This window comes from Talpa occidentalis, unplaced genomic scaffold (assembly GCF_014898055.3).
Source record: "Talpa occidentalis isolate TD23 unplaced genomic scaffold, MPIMG_talOcc4v2.1 talOcc4.11, whole genome shotgun sequence".
NCBI classification, from domain to species: domain Eukaryota; kingdom Metazoa; phylum Chordata; class Mammalia; order Eulipotyphla; family Talpidae; genus Talpa; species Talpa occidentalis.
In genome coordinates this window covers 57,577,561-57,594,857 of record NW_023601104.1, presented here as the reverse complement: position 1 = coordinate 57,594,857, position 17,297 = coordinate 57,577,561, and the positions used below count along the sequence as shown (strand labels likewise).

The window sequence follows — 17,297 nt, the reverse complement described above, 5'->3', positions numbered from 1 at the left end:
AAGCCTCTCACTCCCCTACACCTCTGGCCTGTACCCCAGTTCTTGTATGAATAAACAAATTTATTTTTAAAAAGTATTATTCTGAGTGTCTCCCCATAATATTTCCAGGTTCCAATTTTGTCTAAATGTGTGAACCATCATCAGGCACATATATCTCTCAGCCCTCAATTTCAGATGTTTTGGGGGATGAATGCCTTGCTCTTTAAAGTCCCTCTATCCCATATGAATGAGACAGGGCAAGTTAGGATTATTAGGCAGTTTTAGGGATAGTGCAGGAGAGGACCTCTGAAGAAATCAGGAAGGCTTCAGAGAAGGATAACCAAGGAAATGCAACCAATTCCACTGGGAAAAACAAACACCATTGTTAAACAATAGGGGAAAACAAACATCCTAGCACCACAGGTAATCTTGTTATGGATGGTCCTGGTTTTCTTCAGATGATAAGATGAAGTGTAAAGATGCTCACCGGGAGGGCTAGACCATAAAGGTAAAGCGATAAGCATAACAGATGGGGAAAGAAAATACTGTTAAGGAATGTGAAATTCCTTGCTTAGTACCCTCTGGGAGTTAACCAATCAGGGAGAGAAAGAGTAAAATTTAAACATAATGAGGGAGAGAAAGTATATATTGCCAACATAATATCCCATACCGGCTCATCTTGGCCCCTCCCAGGTACTTTATACCTGGGAGTCTTTCTTCTTTGTCTCTTTTCTTCCTAAATAAACTTTTCTTTCAAAGACAAAATTTGTCTCTCTCTACTTACTTACTCCAAAAGTCTGTGAATTCCTTTCTACGGAAGCGGCAACAGTTGTTACACACGCCGGCAACATAAAGATATTGCATACATGTCAATTAACCCATATTTTAAACCTGGCTTTTCCCACAAATTTGATGCAAATCTATGTCTAGACATTTTCTCATTAAGTTGCACAGACACTTCATTTGATATATGTAGACTAGCTTCCCACATCAATGATTCCTTTTTCTTACTTAGATCCCTTTCCGTGTTTTACATTAATATTTTGGGTTCTGAACATTCAGTCTGCATTAAATTTGGCGGATACAGGATTTAGAAGATGGGATTGCAGAAGTCTCTTTAAAAAAATAACCCATCTCAAATACCCATCTCAGTCCAGTACCGTAAGTCTTAATGGAAAAATACATTATGATTCTAGGATTTTGAAGGATTTTCTTGGCTGACGTACAGAATAAAAAGAAACTTTCTGTCCACCTTTCTTTGATAAAGTGGAGGGCAAAGTTCAGGGAGAGAAGATGTACGAGTGAAGTCACGAGGGGGTTCGAGCTAAAGAGACTTGTGACAGCCCAGGCTCAGCTCTCCACCCACAGTTCTGAACACGTTGCTTCCAGCCAGCCTTTTTAGCCGAGGCGCTGAGGTGAAGGATACCGGTGGTTGGCTAGTCAAGGCATCACTGAATGCTAAGGTGGGTCACCAACTGCACCATAAACCGGAACCGTCGAAACTAATGCTTTTAGAATTCAAAATGATCAGGTATTTTTTTCAAAGGTGGGGGGGGGGCACACAATTGAAGTGGGAGCGCTCAAAGTAATCCTATTGCCAAATATAACTTTGCGTTCAGTCCATTATCCTCTCGAAAACAAAAAACACTTTCTCAGTCTCTAGTATGTGACGGCCTGAAAAAACTAATCGTTCTCTTAAACGTCTCCAGCGCGCCCTCGCCTCAGTCACGCCAGAATGGGTAACCGCACGGCCCCGGCGGGCGCGGCGGGTAGGGACGGAAGGCGGCCGGGACAGGCCAAACTTCATCCGCCGCGGCGCCCGAGCGCGCAGGCGAAATCCGACGTTGAACTTTCTGTCGCGGAGCATAACAGAAGGAGCGGCCGGAAGCGAGGTGGACGCGCATCTCAGAGACAAAACAAACTCTGCGGACGACTTGTAGGGCGCACGGGGGTGCACCCGTGTCAGCTTGGGCCGGGGGGGGGTGGGGGGTGGTCACCACTTTCTGTGGAAACTGCATTGCGGAAGCCGCGCTCCGTTTTCTAGCGTCCTCGTGAGACGCGCGATGACGCAATATTCGGTGCGCCAACCCCGGACTGGCGGCAGGGCGGGCTCTTCAAATTTGAATTCCCAAACTGGTGTAGTTGTTAGGGAACCTCGCCGAGGAGGTGAGGGTCCGCTGGGGCAGGCTGCGGTGTGCTGAGGGGGCCAGCGGGCTAGAGGCGCGGGCCCTGAGGCGCCCGGCCCTCCTCCGCGAGGAGCCGAGTCGGGACTGTCGCCCCGCCAGGCCCTGCACTGCAGGTACGAGCCCCCACCCCTCCCTGGGCCCCTGCCGCGCGGGTCCCCCGGCGCCGAGTCGCGGCCCTTCCGCATTCCCGGCGCTGGCTGGCCGCTGCGCCTTGCTAGCTGTAGCGGTGGTTTCCCAAACACTCTCTCGGTGTGTTCTTGTTGCGTGCCTGCTCTGGTTATCAACAGAGTAGAACACGTTTTTCGTTCAGATTCGTGTTGCTAGTCAGCGCTCTCGGCCTTTGTTCTAAATTCACTTTCTGAAAACCCCCTTTACGTTAGCGTGATCAACAATTAATTGATTAATTAGAAAATTGTTGGAACCTCTCTGCCTGCTAACCCGGGGTCTACGGTAATGTAGAAGCAATTGATCTATCTAGCGTGTTTTCTTCTGATTAAATAACGTAATGGTTGCAGGCATTTTCAGGTGTTAATAAAATTATTTAGAAAAGAGAAGGCCGGGCCTACCCGGTGGCGCAGCGGTTGAGCGCTGGGTTGCGAAGCTGCCCGCAGCCTCTGTGGCGCCGGTTCGATCCCCGGCTGCTCCCCGGCCACTGGAGGAGGGTCCCGCATGGCGCGCAGACCTCTCCTGCCGCCCGCTGCTCCCCTCAGCAGTGTACTTCGGTCCTTCTGCCTGCTCTGCTCCCCGCTCTGGCTCTGGTGAATTCTCTCACCCTCCAGCGCATCTGACTGTACTCAGTGCTTGTATAAATAAATAAACAATAAACAAACAAATAAATCTTTATTAAAAAAAAAGAAAATAGAAGGCCCCTTCACGCTACTCTTCAAAGATACTGTTTATGATTTTGTTCGCTTCCAGATATTTTCCCCTATACGCGTGTGTGTTTGCTTTTATTCAAGTGTTCGTCCTGATCTGTTGCTTCCTTTTTTAAAGTTTAGTATCTCCTAGTTATTTTCCATGTTAGTTTATATCTGTGTGTCTACGTGTGTATTGAATGCATAGAATTCAGTTGTGTAGTTGAAGCACAATTTCATCCTTTATTGGTGGGCATCTAGCAATAGTTTGGTTTTTTTTTTTTTTTTTTTTTTACAGATTTATTTACTTATTTATACAAGCACTGGGTACAGTCAGAAGCGCGGGAGGGTGAGAGAATTCACCAGAGCCAGAGCGGGGAGCAGAACAGGCAGAAGGACTGAAGTACACTGCTGAGGGGAGCAGCGGGCGGCAGGAGAGGTCTGCGCGCCATGTGGGACCCTCCTCCGGTGGCCGGGGAGCAGCCGGGGATCGAACCGGCGCCGCAGAGGCCGCGGGCAGCTTCGCAACCCAGCGCTCAACCGCTGCGCCACCGGGGCGGCCCTAGCAATAGATTCTTTTCACATTTCCCCTGAACTTAAGTGAACGTTCTTTGTATAGTGGCTGTTTAAGAACTTGGACTTTGCAGTTAGATGGACTTGAATCTTGCTCATTCTCCTTGGCAAGGAGATTTTAGGCACTTTAATTACCCTATGCTTTGGTTTCCTCGTCTGCAAAATGGGGACAATAGCAGTTTATAACTCCTATTTATCGTTTCTTTGGTTTCCCGGAATTGATGTTGTATAAACCTATGTATATTTTCCCATTTTTTGGTGCAATTTTCCCAATTTATTCGCTATTGGTTTTGAGAGTTTTAAGTCAACAGCTAGTATTATAACTCACAGCACAAGATACTTGTCACTAACATTACTGAGCACATGAATATAAGTATTAATGCATATTTGTGAAATAGCATTCTTTGGAAGAATTCAGGAGCTAAACTCACCATATTCCTTTTGTCAGCTCTTGATATGGAAGAATGTTTCCTTCTTTTTTCTCTTAAAAACTAGTGAATAAGGGCCGCCCCGGTGGCGCAGCTGTTGAGCGCTGGGTTGCGAAGCTGCCCGCGCCCTATGCGGCGCCGGTTCCATCCCCGGCTGCATCCCCGGCTGCTCCCCAGCCACCGGAGGAGGGTCCCACATGGCGCGCAGACCTCTCCTGCCGCCCGCTGCTCCCCTCAGCAGTGTACTTCGGTCCTTCTGCCTGCTCTGCTCCCTGCTCTGGCTCTGGTGAATTCTCTCACCCTCCCACGCTTCTGACTGTACCCAGTGCTTGTATAAATAAATAAATCTTTCAAAAAAAAAAAAAGAAAAAATGTTTAAAAAATAAGTAAAGTCTAAGATCTTGTATACGTAAGTACATGATTTCCCTAAAAATTATAAATAGCATTAATTTTTAAAATTATAATGAATATAATTTGATTTTGACTTGAGGGTTTTTCAACTGAAACCTCATCATTAAAATTTCTATAGGGCCTCCCAGGTGGCGCAGCAGTTGAGCGCAGGGTTGCATGCTGCCCGCAGCCTCTGCAGAGCCAGTTCCATCCCTGGCTGCCAGGTGATTGTCCCACATGGTGCGGCAGACCTCTCCTGCCGCCTGCTGCTCCCCTCAGCAGTGTATTTCGTCAGTCTGCCTGTTCTGTTTCCCGCTATGGCTCTGGTGAATTCTCTCACCCTCCCACGCTTCTGACTGTACCCAGTGCTTGTATAAATAAATAAATATTTAAAAAATAAATAAAATTTCTGTAGCAAAACAAAATTTGGATTGTAGATTACTTGACTAAAAAATTGTATAGCTTTTTCAGCTTTCATTAGGCTATATCATTTTAACTATTAAAATATTAATCTTTTAAACTTAATAGCATCATAAACAAATGTCATTTAATGCCTTTTCAGGCAAATAATGAATTGGAAACTTCAGGACTTAGGGTTTCAAGTAAATGTAACAAACAGATATTCTAAAATTTAATTCTTACAACTATTAAGTAGATAGTTTAGTAAATACTGCTTTTTTGTAGAGAAGTAAATTTAAAGACCAAAGTGCTCATCTATTGAAAAATAATGAGATTTTGTCAAAAATGTAAAAGTTTATTCTGATTTATGAATTTAAGACTATTTAGTTTTGAACCAATTAAACCTTTTAACAGGTATAATATTGTTATGGAAAGCAAATTTAATTTTTTCTGTACCAGAACATAACATATCTTGATTTCACATTGAACTGCAGGTTACTCTGGGCCCTTGCCGAAGGTCTGTTCTGAAAATTGTGTTTAACTGAATTTTCTGCTAGAGGAATTTGTTGCTACTGTTTATCAAGATGATTGCTACACCTTTGAAACACCCAGGAATTCACTTGTCTTCAGAATTATCTTCTCAAAAGAGAAATATGCCCGTGCATGCAATCTTTTTTGACAACATTCCTTCAGGCACACTAACCCCCGTGAAAGATTTAGTGAAATATCAGGGCTCCTCTTTAAAATTTAATGACAATAAAAAGAATCAATTCCTAGAAATGACAGTTTTTAATAATAAAAATGTATTTCAGTCTACCATGCTAACAGAGGCTACTACCACTAACAGTTCTCTTGATATCAGTGCTATAAAGTCCAACATGGATATATTACAAAATAAAGCAAACTATGAATCACCAGGAAAAATATTTCAAAGAATGAAAGAAAAAGTACTACGTGATAAGCAAGAACAAGTATCAAGAAATGGAACTTTTTTGGGATCACCAAAAACTGAAAATAATAAAATTTTCAGTCCTGATGAAACTGAGAAAAGAATATTGCGGAATACTTACATCTCTGAAGAAAAGGAAAACAACAAAACCTTCCAATCAGGTAACACTTCACTAAGAGGTTACCATTTATTATGTATTGGTTATAAAGGTATGTGTGTGTTTATTGTGTCTGGCATAGGTTTAAATACTCAGGATATAGTAATGAACATAATGGACAACCTGCCCTCATGTAGGTAGTAGCTCATTCTCAGGATGTGGGAGACAGATAGATAATTAAATAAGTAAATTTTATAGTACAGTAGAAGTGAGTGCTATGGCAATAAAAACAAAGTACAGATGCCAGGAAGAGTGCACATTGTAATTTTCAAAGGAGTGGTCAGGGTACGCTTCAATGAGAGGGTAGCATTTGACCCAAAATATTTAATGAAGTGATAGGTATAGATATATATCATCGGGGATAGGAAAGGATGCTCCAACTTATACAAATGCTCTGAAATGGCATACCTGACAAATTGAAGGATTAGCTGTGAGATTAGTGGACAGAGTTAATGGACAAATGAAGCGAGTAGACAGAACTGGGGCGGAGGGGATAAATGAGAGGGCAATGTAAGAGTTTGGACTTTTACAATGAGGAAACGAAGGAGCCATTGGAGGGTTTTGTGCAAAGGAATAACAGGATCTCACTGTTTTTAAAATATCACTCTGGCTGTTGATTTGAAACAGTTACTACAGTTGTCCAGGTGAGAGATGGTGTTAACTTGGTGGATGGTAACACTGAAGATAGTAAGAAGTGATTGGATTCTGAATATATTTTGAAAGAAGAGCCAATAGCATTAGTTTATAGATTAGGTATGGAATGTCAGAAAAATATAAATGATGACTCCAGGGTGGGTTTTTTTTGTTTGTTTAGTTTTGGGGTTTCTTGCCCTAGCAACTGGAAATGCAGCAGATGAAAAACAGTGGGTTGGGCTTAGTAATTAAGTTTCATGATCATATCAACTTTGATATATCTATTAAAAAGTGAGATGAAGATGTGAATGAGGCTGTTGGAAAAAAAAAACAGTTGGGGTCTAGGGGAGTACTCTAGATGAGGAAAATCTATTTGGGAATATATAAAAGCTATGAGATTAGAAGAGATCAAGGAGTAAGTACAGAAAGAGAAAACACTGAATAGGTGATTCCTGAGGCACTCCAAAATTTAGAGATTAGAATAAAGGGTAGAAACTAGTGAAGTCCACTGAGAAGAAGAACAACAACAACAAAAGAAACAGCAATGAGACGTTGAAAACCAAAAGAACAAAATGCTTTAAGGAGGGAGTTGTTAGCTGTGTCTAACGCTGCTAATCAAGTCCAGTAAGATGAAGACTGATATTTGATCATTGGATTTAGCAATGTGGAAACTATTGGCTACATTGATTAGGGCAGTTTTGGTGGAGTGATATGAGCAAAAATGTGATTCAAGAGATACTGAGGAGAGAAATTGATGAATATATGCACATCATTTTGAGGAAAGTGGAAAACATGGGAAAGTTGACTTTAAAAGATTTTATTGTTTTTAATGATTAGTGAAATAGAATGCTTGCATATTTTGGAGAGTGATTACTAGCAGAAAAGGAAAAGCTTTTGATAGTGTGATACCCTTGAGATGCTGAAGGGAAGAGGCTCTAAAATGGATGTTTGGCTTTAGCTAGTGACATAGATCATTAGTTAAACAAGAAGGTATGTAGGCAGTTTTGTGTGACTTAATCTGCAGTAGGAAGTGAAGTCATTTGAGAGTGAGTATTGAAACAGGTATTGAGGTTTGAGGAAGTAGAGGCTTGAATAATGTAGGTGAGTGGAAGAGTAAATGATCTAGGACTACATTTGATTTCCTGGACAATATTAAAGACCTACTTGAGATCTGTGGGCATTAATTTAATTAAGACCAAACACCATACTTGAGAGTTTCCACTACCCTTACTTAGCTGCATAGCTGTTGCTGGAGAATTAGCAGAAAGTTAAATTTTATCAGGATTGTAATTTTGCCAAATAGGATGATGTGAAAGAAGGACAAAGAGAGCTGGGTGTATATGCAAAGGGGTAACCATAATTGGCCATGACATTTTAATTGGACAGACAGGGAAAAGAAGTATAGGTGTTGCTGGGATAGTTAATGGATTTGAGAGAATGATCTGAAAAGACAAAAAGTGGTCAGAAATTGTGACACTTGAAGTTGAAATTCTAATGAGATGTAGTAATTGATAGAGATGTTTAACATGCATTATCTTGCATAATACTTTCAGCAAACACTGGGTAAATGTTCACTCAATAATGAAGGAAATGGGGATTATAAAAAGGTTATGTATGCTCTATGTCACTGACAGGCTGAGAATTAGTTAAAGGCATCTTAGCAGCCTGTGCTCTTTACTACTATACTACACAATAGATTTGTAGGGATATTGTTGAATTTCAAAGACAGTGATAAGTTTTCACACACAAAGCAGTTTTCTAGTTTAGAATGGAGGTGGTGGCATATGCAAAATAATTTATTTCCCATACATCCTGGGAGAAAAGAGAGAAGCAAAGAAATAATGTACATTAAAGCACATTTTATATATAAGGTAGAATTACAAAAAGAAATAACTGACTGCTTTGAGAATTTGATGACTGTCTCCAGAAAATACACATATATTCAAGCTCAAATTTTGTGTGTAACTTCAGAGATTTTTTGGAGAGAGTCTGAATGGACTTTGGACTTTCAAATAAATGACCCAGTTTATGCAGCATGTTATATTTGATCAAATTACCTACTTGTGTTTATTGCATTGTCCTGCCATTTCTAGTTAAATGAATTAAATAGAAACTTATCCTTTTATGACTATGTCAATCATAAAATCTTTATATTAAGATTTCTAAGGCAAGAGTGGGTATACTTACTAAAGCATAATCACTACCAATTTTTTTCAAATACACTATTTGAAATATCAAATATCAAAGTATCAAGTATCAAAGGGTATAAACTATCGTTGAGTCTGCGGTTAAATCTCAACATTTTGGTTTTTAAAGTATAAGTTATAACTCTCCAACTATTTTTTTTTTAAAGAATTTTTTTTTTTTTTTAAGATTTATTTATTTATACAAGCACTGGGTACAGTCAGAAGCGCGGGAGGGTGAGAGAATTCACCAGAGCCAGAGCAGGGAGCAGAACAGGCAGAAGGACCGAAGTACACTGCTGAGGGGAGCAGCGGGCGGCAGGAGAGGTCTTCGCGCCATGTGGGACCGGTGGGAGTAGCCTCCTCCAGTGGCCGGGGAGTAGCCGGGGATTGAACCGGCGCTGCAGAGGCCGTGCGCAGCTTCGCAGCCCAGCGCTCAACCACTGTGCCACCGGGGAGACCCTATAACTCTTCAACTATTGTTTCATGCTTTGGAAATTTATAGCAACCAGTAGCAGAATCAAAATTTCCAAGACTGGATGGCATATCATATATAATCTTAAAACACAAATTTGATTTGGGTCAGCATCAGAATTTTATTACAGCTATCTAGGCTTCTAAGTCCAAAGGTATACTTTTGTTGTTAAAAAATTCTTTCCTAACATAATGTGGACTTAGAAACTGGGTTAATAGCGAAAAATGATAAAGGGAAAATATAATCTAACTGTCATGCATTATAAAAGGATACTATAATGATCTGATCATTACTGAACTTAAGTCCTTATTTCAATTTTTAAAAAGTCTTTTTCTTTTCAGTGACTAATACAGCTCAACTTTTTCTTTCTTTAAAAAGTCCCAACCTCAGTCCCAGAAGCTCCTTTCAAATCAAATAATACTTTCCTTCCAGTCAAGCAGAAGATTGGATGTCAGGAAAATAAAGCACCTCCGCACAATTTAACTTATGGTAAACTGCTTTTTTTATTATTTGTTATTTGAAGTGTTGGTTAAATGTTCTAGATAATTATTGTAATTATTTTTATTGTGTTGGCAGTTAGCAGTGATTACGGATAAATGATAGGATCCTAAAAACCAGAGGCATTCAGAGAAAGACTGGGCAGCAAGTTAGAGGAGGAGGGTGCCTTGCCTGAAGACCATTTAATATAAACAGTTTTATCTCTTAATTTTTTTTTTCTTCCCAACCCCCCTCTCTGAATTTCTTATGGTCCTTCAACAGCTTTATTTTTGTAATTTTTGCAGAGCTTTTGGTTCTGAATCCTGAACAGGAAAATGTTGCAGCTTCAGGTACCTCCAACAGGGCATTAACTAGAGCTCAGCTGGCTAAACAGATTCTTCACTCAAAAGAAAATGCAACTGTAACCACTGAGTCCAAAAAGAACACCTTTGTTGTAGAAGGCAATGATTCCACCTATGAAAAATCCCAAAATACTAGTATTGAGACTCTCACTACTAACTGTGTTCCAATTAAAAATGGCATTCAACTAATGACATCTGATTATAAGGTGACAACAAAAGGAATCTCACAATGGGAAGTAAAGGAAGAGAAAGAGAAAGCAATGCCCAGAGAAACCGATCTTTCAGCTTCCATGAATGATAGATGTAAAATTGTGCTTGCAACGCCAAGATTTCATACAACAATACCTCAGAAAGCAAAAAGAAATGCTTCAAGGTGTTCTCTTCAAAGTACATTTCAAACTATTACAAATGAAGTAAAAAAAAATAAGGTATGAAAACATTTAAGTAAATGTTTCTATATTTACTCCCATTTTTCAAGCTCTTAAGCCCTTTCATTATTAACAGTAGCTCATTTTTGTGTGCTATATTATTTAGTATAAAGGTAGTGTGAAAGAAGACCCAGGTGTTAAATCTTACCTTATATTACTAATCTTGATATATTTACAAGAAATTACAAACAATTTTAGATTTTGCCTTAAAAATGTCTAAGGTGGGTTCTGCCAAAAAGTTTGAAAAACCCTGTTTTTAAAAGCCCTACAGTATTCATTCCATCATCTCTACTGTCTGTCACACTTAACTCTAAGTCTCCTACGACTCATTTCAATACCTTTCTATACATCCCCTAATTCTGACCCATCTCTTATTCCTGTCTTACTCTCCAGACATATTGTGTCCTATGGAACTTAAGGTATCATCAGCAAAATCTTCTAGTCTCAATTTTCTGTGGATATTTCTTTATCTTGCTGTAAGTAAAACATGACTTCTTAAATGGTGGCTCTTTTTATTGGCCCTAGAGATGATAACACATGTGTCTCACATTCCTCATTACCATTTCAGACCATTTTTCCTTCTAATACCACCCTTTCCCTTTTCCCAGCTTCTAGATTTTACTTGTCCCTGCTCCCTTTTGTATATGATACAAACTCCTAGTCATCCCCTTACATTTTTGTTGAAGTATTTGATAACACCTGTTATTTTTCCTGTGCTACTTCTGTCATCATCTGTGGTGACACCAACATCCATTTACATGATCCATTTAGTCTCCTTGAATTCTTTTTTTTTTTTTTTTTTTTTTTTTTAAATCTTTTTATTTTTTTTTTTTTTTTTATAGAGGCATGTTTTTTTTTTTTATTTATTTATTTTGTTTGTTTGTTTGTTTTGTTTATACATGCACTGGGTACAGTCAGAAGGGCGGGAGGGTGAGAGAATTCACCAGAGCCAGAGCGGGGAGCAGAGCAGGCAGAAGGACCGAAGTACACTGCTGAGGGGAGCAGCGGGCTGCAGGAGAGGTCTGCGCGCCATGTGGGATCCTCCGCCGGTGGCCGGGAAGCAGCCGGGGATCGAACCGGCGCCGCAGAGGCCGCAGGCAGCTTCGCAACCCAGCGCTCAACCGCTGCGCCACCGGGGAGGCCCTCCTTGAATTCTTGATTGGCAGTGACCTTTTCCTATTCATACCCATAGCATGTCTTTACTAGTGTTAAGTACCAGATTCTCACATCCATGCTGTAGGGTAAGGAAAAATGTCAGGCTTTTCTGCCCTCCCGCCATCAGGACAGATGTTGGATCCTTGCGGTCCTGAATGCATGCCTGATGGCGGGCACCTGGAGTAGGATGTGGGCCTAGGTAGATGGGATTCACCTGGGCTAAGACTGGGCTTTTAAGGTTGGCGTCATGGGGACGCCAGCAGAAGCCCAGAAGCCGAGAGAGAAGCAGAGAACGCCAGAGAGCCCAGATAGAGTGAAGACTTGCTGGGGGCTGGGAGGCCTACCAACCTCACGGCCCCCCAGCACCTCTGCCTACTGTGTACCTGGTAATCCCAGTAAAAGACCTGCAAAAAAACCACTGAGGACTCTGACTACTCCTTTACCCGGTCTGCTGGATCCTAGAAAACCTGCCCTGTGGTCTTCCTGACCTTACACATGCTCACTACCAGCTCTTGTTTTGCCAGATCATTCCACCTTGAGTACTGTTCCCTCCTCCCCATCACCCCACTAAAACAGTTTTCAATCCATCAACTCTCTCCTGTCCTTATTTCCCTCAACATAAATTCTCTTGTGCCTAATAGCCAGTCCCTTGACTGAACTCTGAGTTTTCTTTATTGGTTTTCCCTCTGTCCTCTTCTGGCAAAATTATAACCTTAGTTAAATTTTTTTTCTTTGCTACATACCTGTACCTGAGAAGCAGAAGATAGCTGGAGTAAAACAACATGGAATTACGAAAGAAAGAACTTTACTGCTTCTTCCCCAAGTTCTACCTATAACTTTTTAAATGAGCATAAATGAGGAAAAGTACAATATGTTTTTGGGGTTTTGTGGAACTTGGTTTTTTTTTTTTTTGTTTTTTTTTAAGATTTATTTATTTATACAAGCACTGGGCACTGTCAGAAACGCGGGAGGGTGAGAGAATTCACCAGAGTCAGAGCGGGGAGCAGAGAAGGCAGAAGGACCGAAATACACTGCTGAGGGGAGCAGTGGGCGGCAGTAGAGGCCCACGCGCCACGTGGGACCCTCCTCCGGTGGCCGGGGAGCAGCCGGGGAACGAACCGGCGCTGCAGAGGCCGCGGCCAGCTTCGCAACCCAGCGCTCAACCGCTGCGCCACCGGGGAGGCCCAGAACTTGGTGTTTTAATGGACATCATAGGATTTTAGTTGATTTCTTTTGTCTAGCGGTTGAAATGTTTATTTAAAGTATAATTGATTCTGGATTGTAGAACATACTAGTACAATCTCAATTCAGTCTCTCCCTTCATCTTTTCTATCTCATTTTATCTATCTATCTATATATACACACACGTATATATTTGTGTGTTTGTATAAGTTTTTACCTTATTGCTATTTAAAATAGCGCTGGGGCCTCCCCGGTGGCGCAGCGGTTGAGCGCTGGGTTGCAAAGCTGCCCGCAGCCTCTGCAGCGCCAGTTCGATCCCCGGCTGCTCCCCCGCCACGGAGGAGGGTCCCACATGGCGCGCAGACCTCTCCTGCTGCCCGCTGCTCCCCTCAGCAGTGTACCTCGGTCCTTCTGCCTGCTCTGCTCCCCACTCTGGCTCTGGTGAATTCTCTCACCCTCCCACGCTTCTGACTGTACCCAGTGCTTGTATAAATAATAAATAAATCTTTAAAAAAAAAAAACAGATGAGCACTAAGGAATCATTTTATATTTTTTTCTTTAAATGTAAATTGGCTTTATAATGATTATGCTACAAGTAATACAGAAAATATATGCTTCATTTTATGCTTTATTAGGTAGTTCAGCTGAAGGATTGGATGATTAAAAGCATCAAGGATAACACTGCTGTATGTGTAGAAGGAAAATTGATGTAAGTATAACATTTCCATATTATACATTTTATAAAATTTATATTAAGATACTTATGTGTGAAGGCTTAAAATTGAGGTTTGTAAGCCTCTATGTACCACTTTCTAATAAGTTTACAATTCAAAGGCAAAAAGTAAAACGACTGTAGATCCTGATTGATTGTAACTAGCCTTTTTATCTTTGCCTGTTCTCTCAAGTTATTTTTAAAAATAATGACAGCTCAAATGTGTATTACAGTCCTAATTTTTCTCCAGAGGTTCTCATAAGTGAACTGATATTATCTGCTTAATTATAATATATTGATTAGTTAATATTTACTAAATGCATCTCAGTCCATATTCTTACCTCTAAATTGGAACAACCAGATATAAATTACTGATCCAGAGAAGGAATCAAAATTACTTAAACCTTTGCCATACAGCTACATATTAAGTAATCATTGAGCACTTTCCTAAAGTTAAATCATCAGGTGAGTGGGCTTTGCCTAATTCTAATACTTTACTAGCCCATTTCCCATTCTTCAAAACCAATTTCTTAGTGGTAAAAATTTATAAAAAAATATAATGAGGGGCCTCCCTGGTGGTGCAAGGGGTTAAGCACCCCACTATGAAGCAATAAGCAGCCTCTGCAGCACGAGTTCGATCTGGCCAGGAAGCAACCCATTGGCGCAGCAGACCTCTCCTGTTTTTCCCGCTGTTCCCCTCAGCAGTGCATTTTATTCAGCCTATTCTGTTCCCCAATCTGTCTCTGGTGAACCCTTTTGCCCCCCATATCTCTCGCCTGTACCCCAGCTCTTGTATGCATAAATAACTAAATCTTAAAGAAAAAAAATAATAAAATAAAATATAATGAAACAATATATCACTATTTGGGTTACCTACCTAGAAGTTTTTAAGTTGAGTATATAAAATTTGTCTTGCCACTCCATTTCTGCTTGCCCATTGCTCAGTTCCTTAATATCCCAGAGGCAGCTTAGATTGTCTTTGTTGGAATTCCATTGCTCCTGCTTACTGGCTTTATGACATGGGCAAGTTACTTATCTTCTTTCAGTCTCAGTTTGTTATCTGCATAATGGTAATAATAGTATTTATCTTTTGGGTTATTTTGAGAATTAAATGAGTTAATATTTGTAACACTTGAGAAATAGTACTTTCAGAGTGCCTTTTAAATGTTTGTTAAATAAAATAAAAAAGAACAGAGGATGAGAATGTATTAAATCCCATTTGACCAAATTAAAGGAACTGAACTTTCTTATGCCTCGCCATGTGGGTTGCTCCCCAGCCGGCCGGGGATTGAACTCATGCTGCAGAGGCTGCGGATTGCCTCATAGTGTGATGCCCAAACCCTTGCGCCACCAGGGAGGCCCCTCAACACCAGAAAATAAGAGAGGGTAACATCTGGTGCTTCCTTGGTAATGATGTGTTTTATAGTAGGGGTATTCTTTGACCACAGTATACGTTCTTGGCACATACTCTGAGAATCATAATGGCAACATTTGAGTTCTGCTCTAATGTTTGGCCCTCAACTGTTTTGTAATTAGAATAATAATACTGGTCATGTAGTAGGGCACAAATTTATTATTTTCCATTATAAATGTATATACTAAGGTTCATTACAGTAACTAGTAAAATGAATATTTTAGCCTTAACTAAGTTATTTTTTCTCCTAGAGATGTCACTAACATATATTGGCACAGCAATGCAATTATAGAACGAATTGAGCACAACAAACTTAGGACTTTATCAGGCAACATTTACATATTGAAAGGAGTAATAGACAGGAATTCTATGAAAGAAGCAGGTAATGACTTACTGATAAATTATTTTACTAGGTGAAGCAGTTAATCATATTTGTATGTGTTGATCATTATTCTCTGATTTAGTAATCACTTGTTGAAATCCTGCAATTTAAAAATTCAAGTGAAGTGTGTCTTATTAGTAAGGAATTGCTTTATAAGAATACAGTCTAACTCCCTAGTTCCTCTCTTGGATGAGCCTGTTTGGCACAACCCCAGTCCTGATATAATCTAATTTTCTGCCTGTGCATTGCACACAGCTAAATGTGACTGAAGAAAAACATACCTGAGTACTCTACTTTAAATTTATGATTAACAAGTTGTGGTTCATTCATGCCACCTGATATCCTACCACAGTTCCCTAATCCATTCACTCTCCCATCCTCCTTGATGACCTATTTCACATTTTTACAAATCTTTAGCACCCTCCCTCATTCAGGTATGGGAGAAGGAGGAGAGCGCATGAGCAATAAGAACAATCAAAAGATAACTTCTCAAATACATCTACCCACATGCTTGCATCTATACCTGCCTTTATTCTGGATGAACTGTTTGTGTTCCTATCTATGTCACCCTCTCCATTTGTACTCTAACTTACATTTCCCTATTATTCAGGGATATCACTCAAATAATTTTGCCTTCTATCAAGAAGAAACAAAAAAAACCCTCTGAACTACACTTTTCTCAGCCACTATTTCTTTCATCTATAACAAAGCAACTCAAAAGATCTTTATATCTAATTCTTCTTGAATTCTTTACCATTTTTAAAAAAATTCTCTCTAATCATGCTTTAACCATAAATTCTTCATGGAAACAGCTCTTTAAAAAGTCATTAGTGTTCACCACATTGCGAAATCCATTATATACTTGACTCAATCACACCTACCACCTTGAAACACTGTCTTTTCCAATTTTCATGCTGCTCCACTCCCTGTTCCTTCTTGGTTTATTTTTTTCCTTCTTCTAAAAATGGATTAGACTGGGGCTCTTTCTATTCTCAGTACTCTACTGATTTCTTTTAGGCTTTAAATCTCATATAGTGATAAAAAACAAATTTATATCTCTAACCAGGAACACTCACCTAGCCACTCAACTCATTTGACATCTCCACTGTGTAGTGCCCCCAAGGCCTTATAAATCTCATGCTCCCAGCTGCCTGTATTACCCATCTGAGTGGCCTCCAAACACTAGCCGCTCATTCTACCTTTACTACACTGATTCCTTGGTTTTACAAAAGGGCCAGGCACACTCTTGCCTTACACCCTTATATGCTTCCAGATTTTAACCCCATTACAACACGTAGTTCATCTCCTTATTTCCATGGCTTTACTTAAATTGAGGCTATTTAAGTAAGAACTTCTTGACTTCTTTTTAAAAATGCTACCTACCTCACTTTTCCCCATTATGAATACTCTGGTATCCCTATCTCCCTTTACTGCATAATTTTTCTCCATAGGGAAATAAATGACTATCTAATAAGCAAGATGGTTTGCTTTCTGTTTCACATTAGAAGGCAAGTTCCATAAGGCAGGGATTTTTGCTTGTTTTGTTAACTGCTGAATTGTTAGTATTGATGACAATGACCAGCATGTAGTAAACATTAAGTGTATGCTTTTGAGTGATTGAATGAACTAATGACATCTCTGTAAAATTCTAAGTTTTCAGATAATTGTTTTTGTTTATCATTAAATAGGATATTCAAATTATTTCATAAGGAAGTTTATGTTTGGATTTCCAAAAAAATGGGAAGAGTACATTGGTAGTTTTCTAGAACAATTAAGGTAAAGTAATTTTTAACTTTTTAATAAACAACTTTATTCAGGTATAATTTGCTTTTGATAATATATACATTTTAGATATAAAACGTGATGAGATTTTACAAATGTGTATACTTATATAAACAATATAAAGTGGTCTGTTTGGGTTTTTTGGGGGGATTACTAGTGTTTTGGTTTTTTTTTTTAAAAGATTTATTTATTTATAC

The 17,297-nt window shown here is 39.9% G+C and overlaps 2 protein-coding genes across 11 annotated transcripts in view; one reads left to right on the top strand and one right to left on the bottom strand.

The window, feature by feature from the left end:
• The first annotated feature begins 2,165 nt into the window (after positions 1-2,165).
• Positions 2,166-17,297, top strand: part of MIS18BP1 (MIS18 binding protein 1) — a 77,028-nt gene continuing 61,896 nt past the window's right edge. For all 7 annotated transcript variants that reach the window (XR_008549897.1, XR_008549894.1, XR_008549893.1 and 4 more), the window contains exons 1-7: positions 2,166-2,278; positions 5,304-5,919; positions 9,585-9,695; positions 9,989-10,473; positions 13,446-13,519; positions 15,188-15,318; positions 17,007-17,094. Coding sequence is in view for 3 of the 7 variants with exons in the window: in XM_054690191.1 (XP_054546166.1) it covers positions 5,394-5,919; positions 9,585-9,695; positions 9,989-10,473; positions 13,446-13,519; positions 15,188-15,318; positions 17,007-17,094 (1,415 nt within the window). In the remaining 4 variants the exon portion in view is untranslated. The remainder of the gene's footprint in view (positions 2,279-5,303; positions 5,920-9,584; positions 9,696-9,988; positions 10,474-13,445; positions 13,520-15,187; positions 15,319-17,006; positions 17,095-17,297) is intronic.
• The window catches only part of FANCM (FA complementation group M), a 75,892-nt gene continuing 72,994 nt past the window's right edge, over positions 14,400-17,297 (bottom strand). For 3 of the 4 annotated variants that reach the window (XR_008549885.1, XR_008549888.1, XR_008549891.1), the window contains 2 exons: positions 15,331-15,418; positions 14,400-14,582 (listed from right to left, as the gene is read on the bottom strand). The gene's annotated coding sequence lies outside the window, so the exon portion shown is untranslated. The remainder of the gene's footprint in view (positions 14,583-15,330; positions 15,419-17,297) is intronic. The other variant, XR_008549887.1, reaches the window with a different exon arrangement.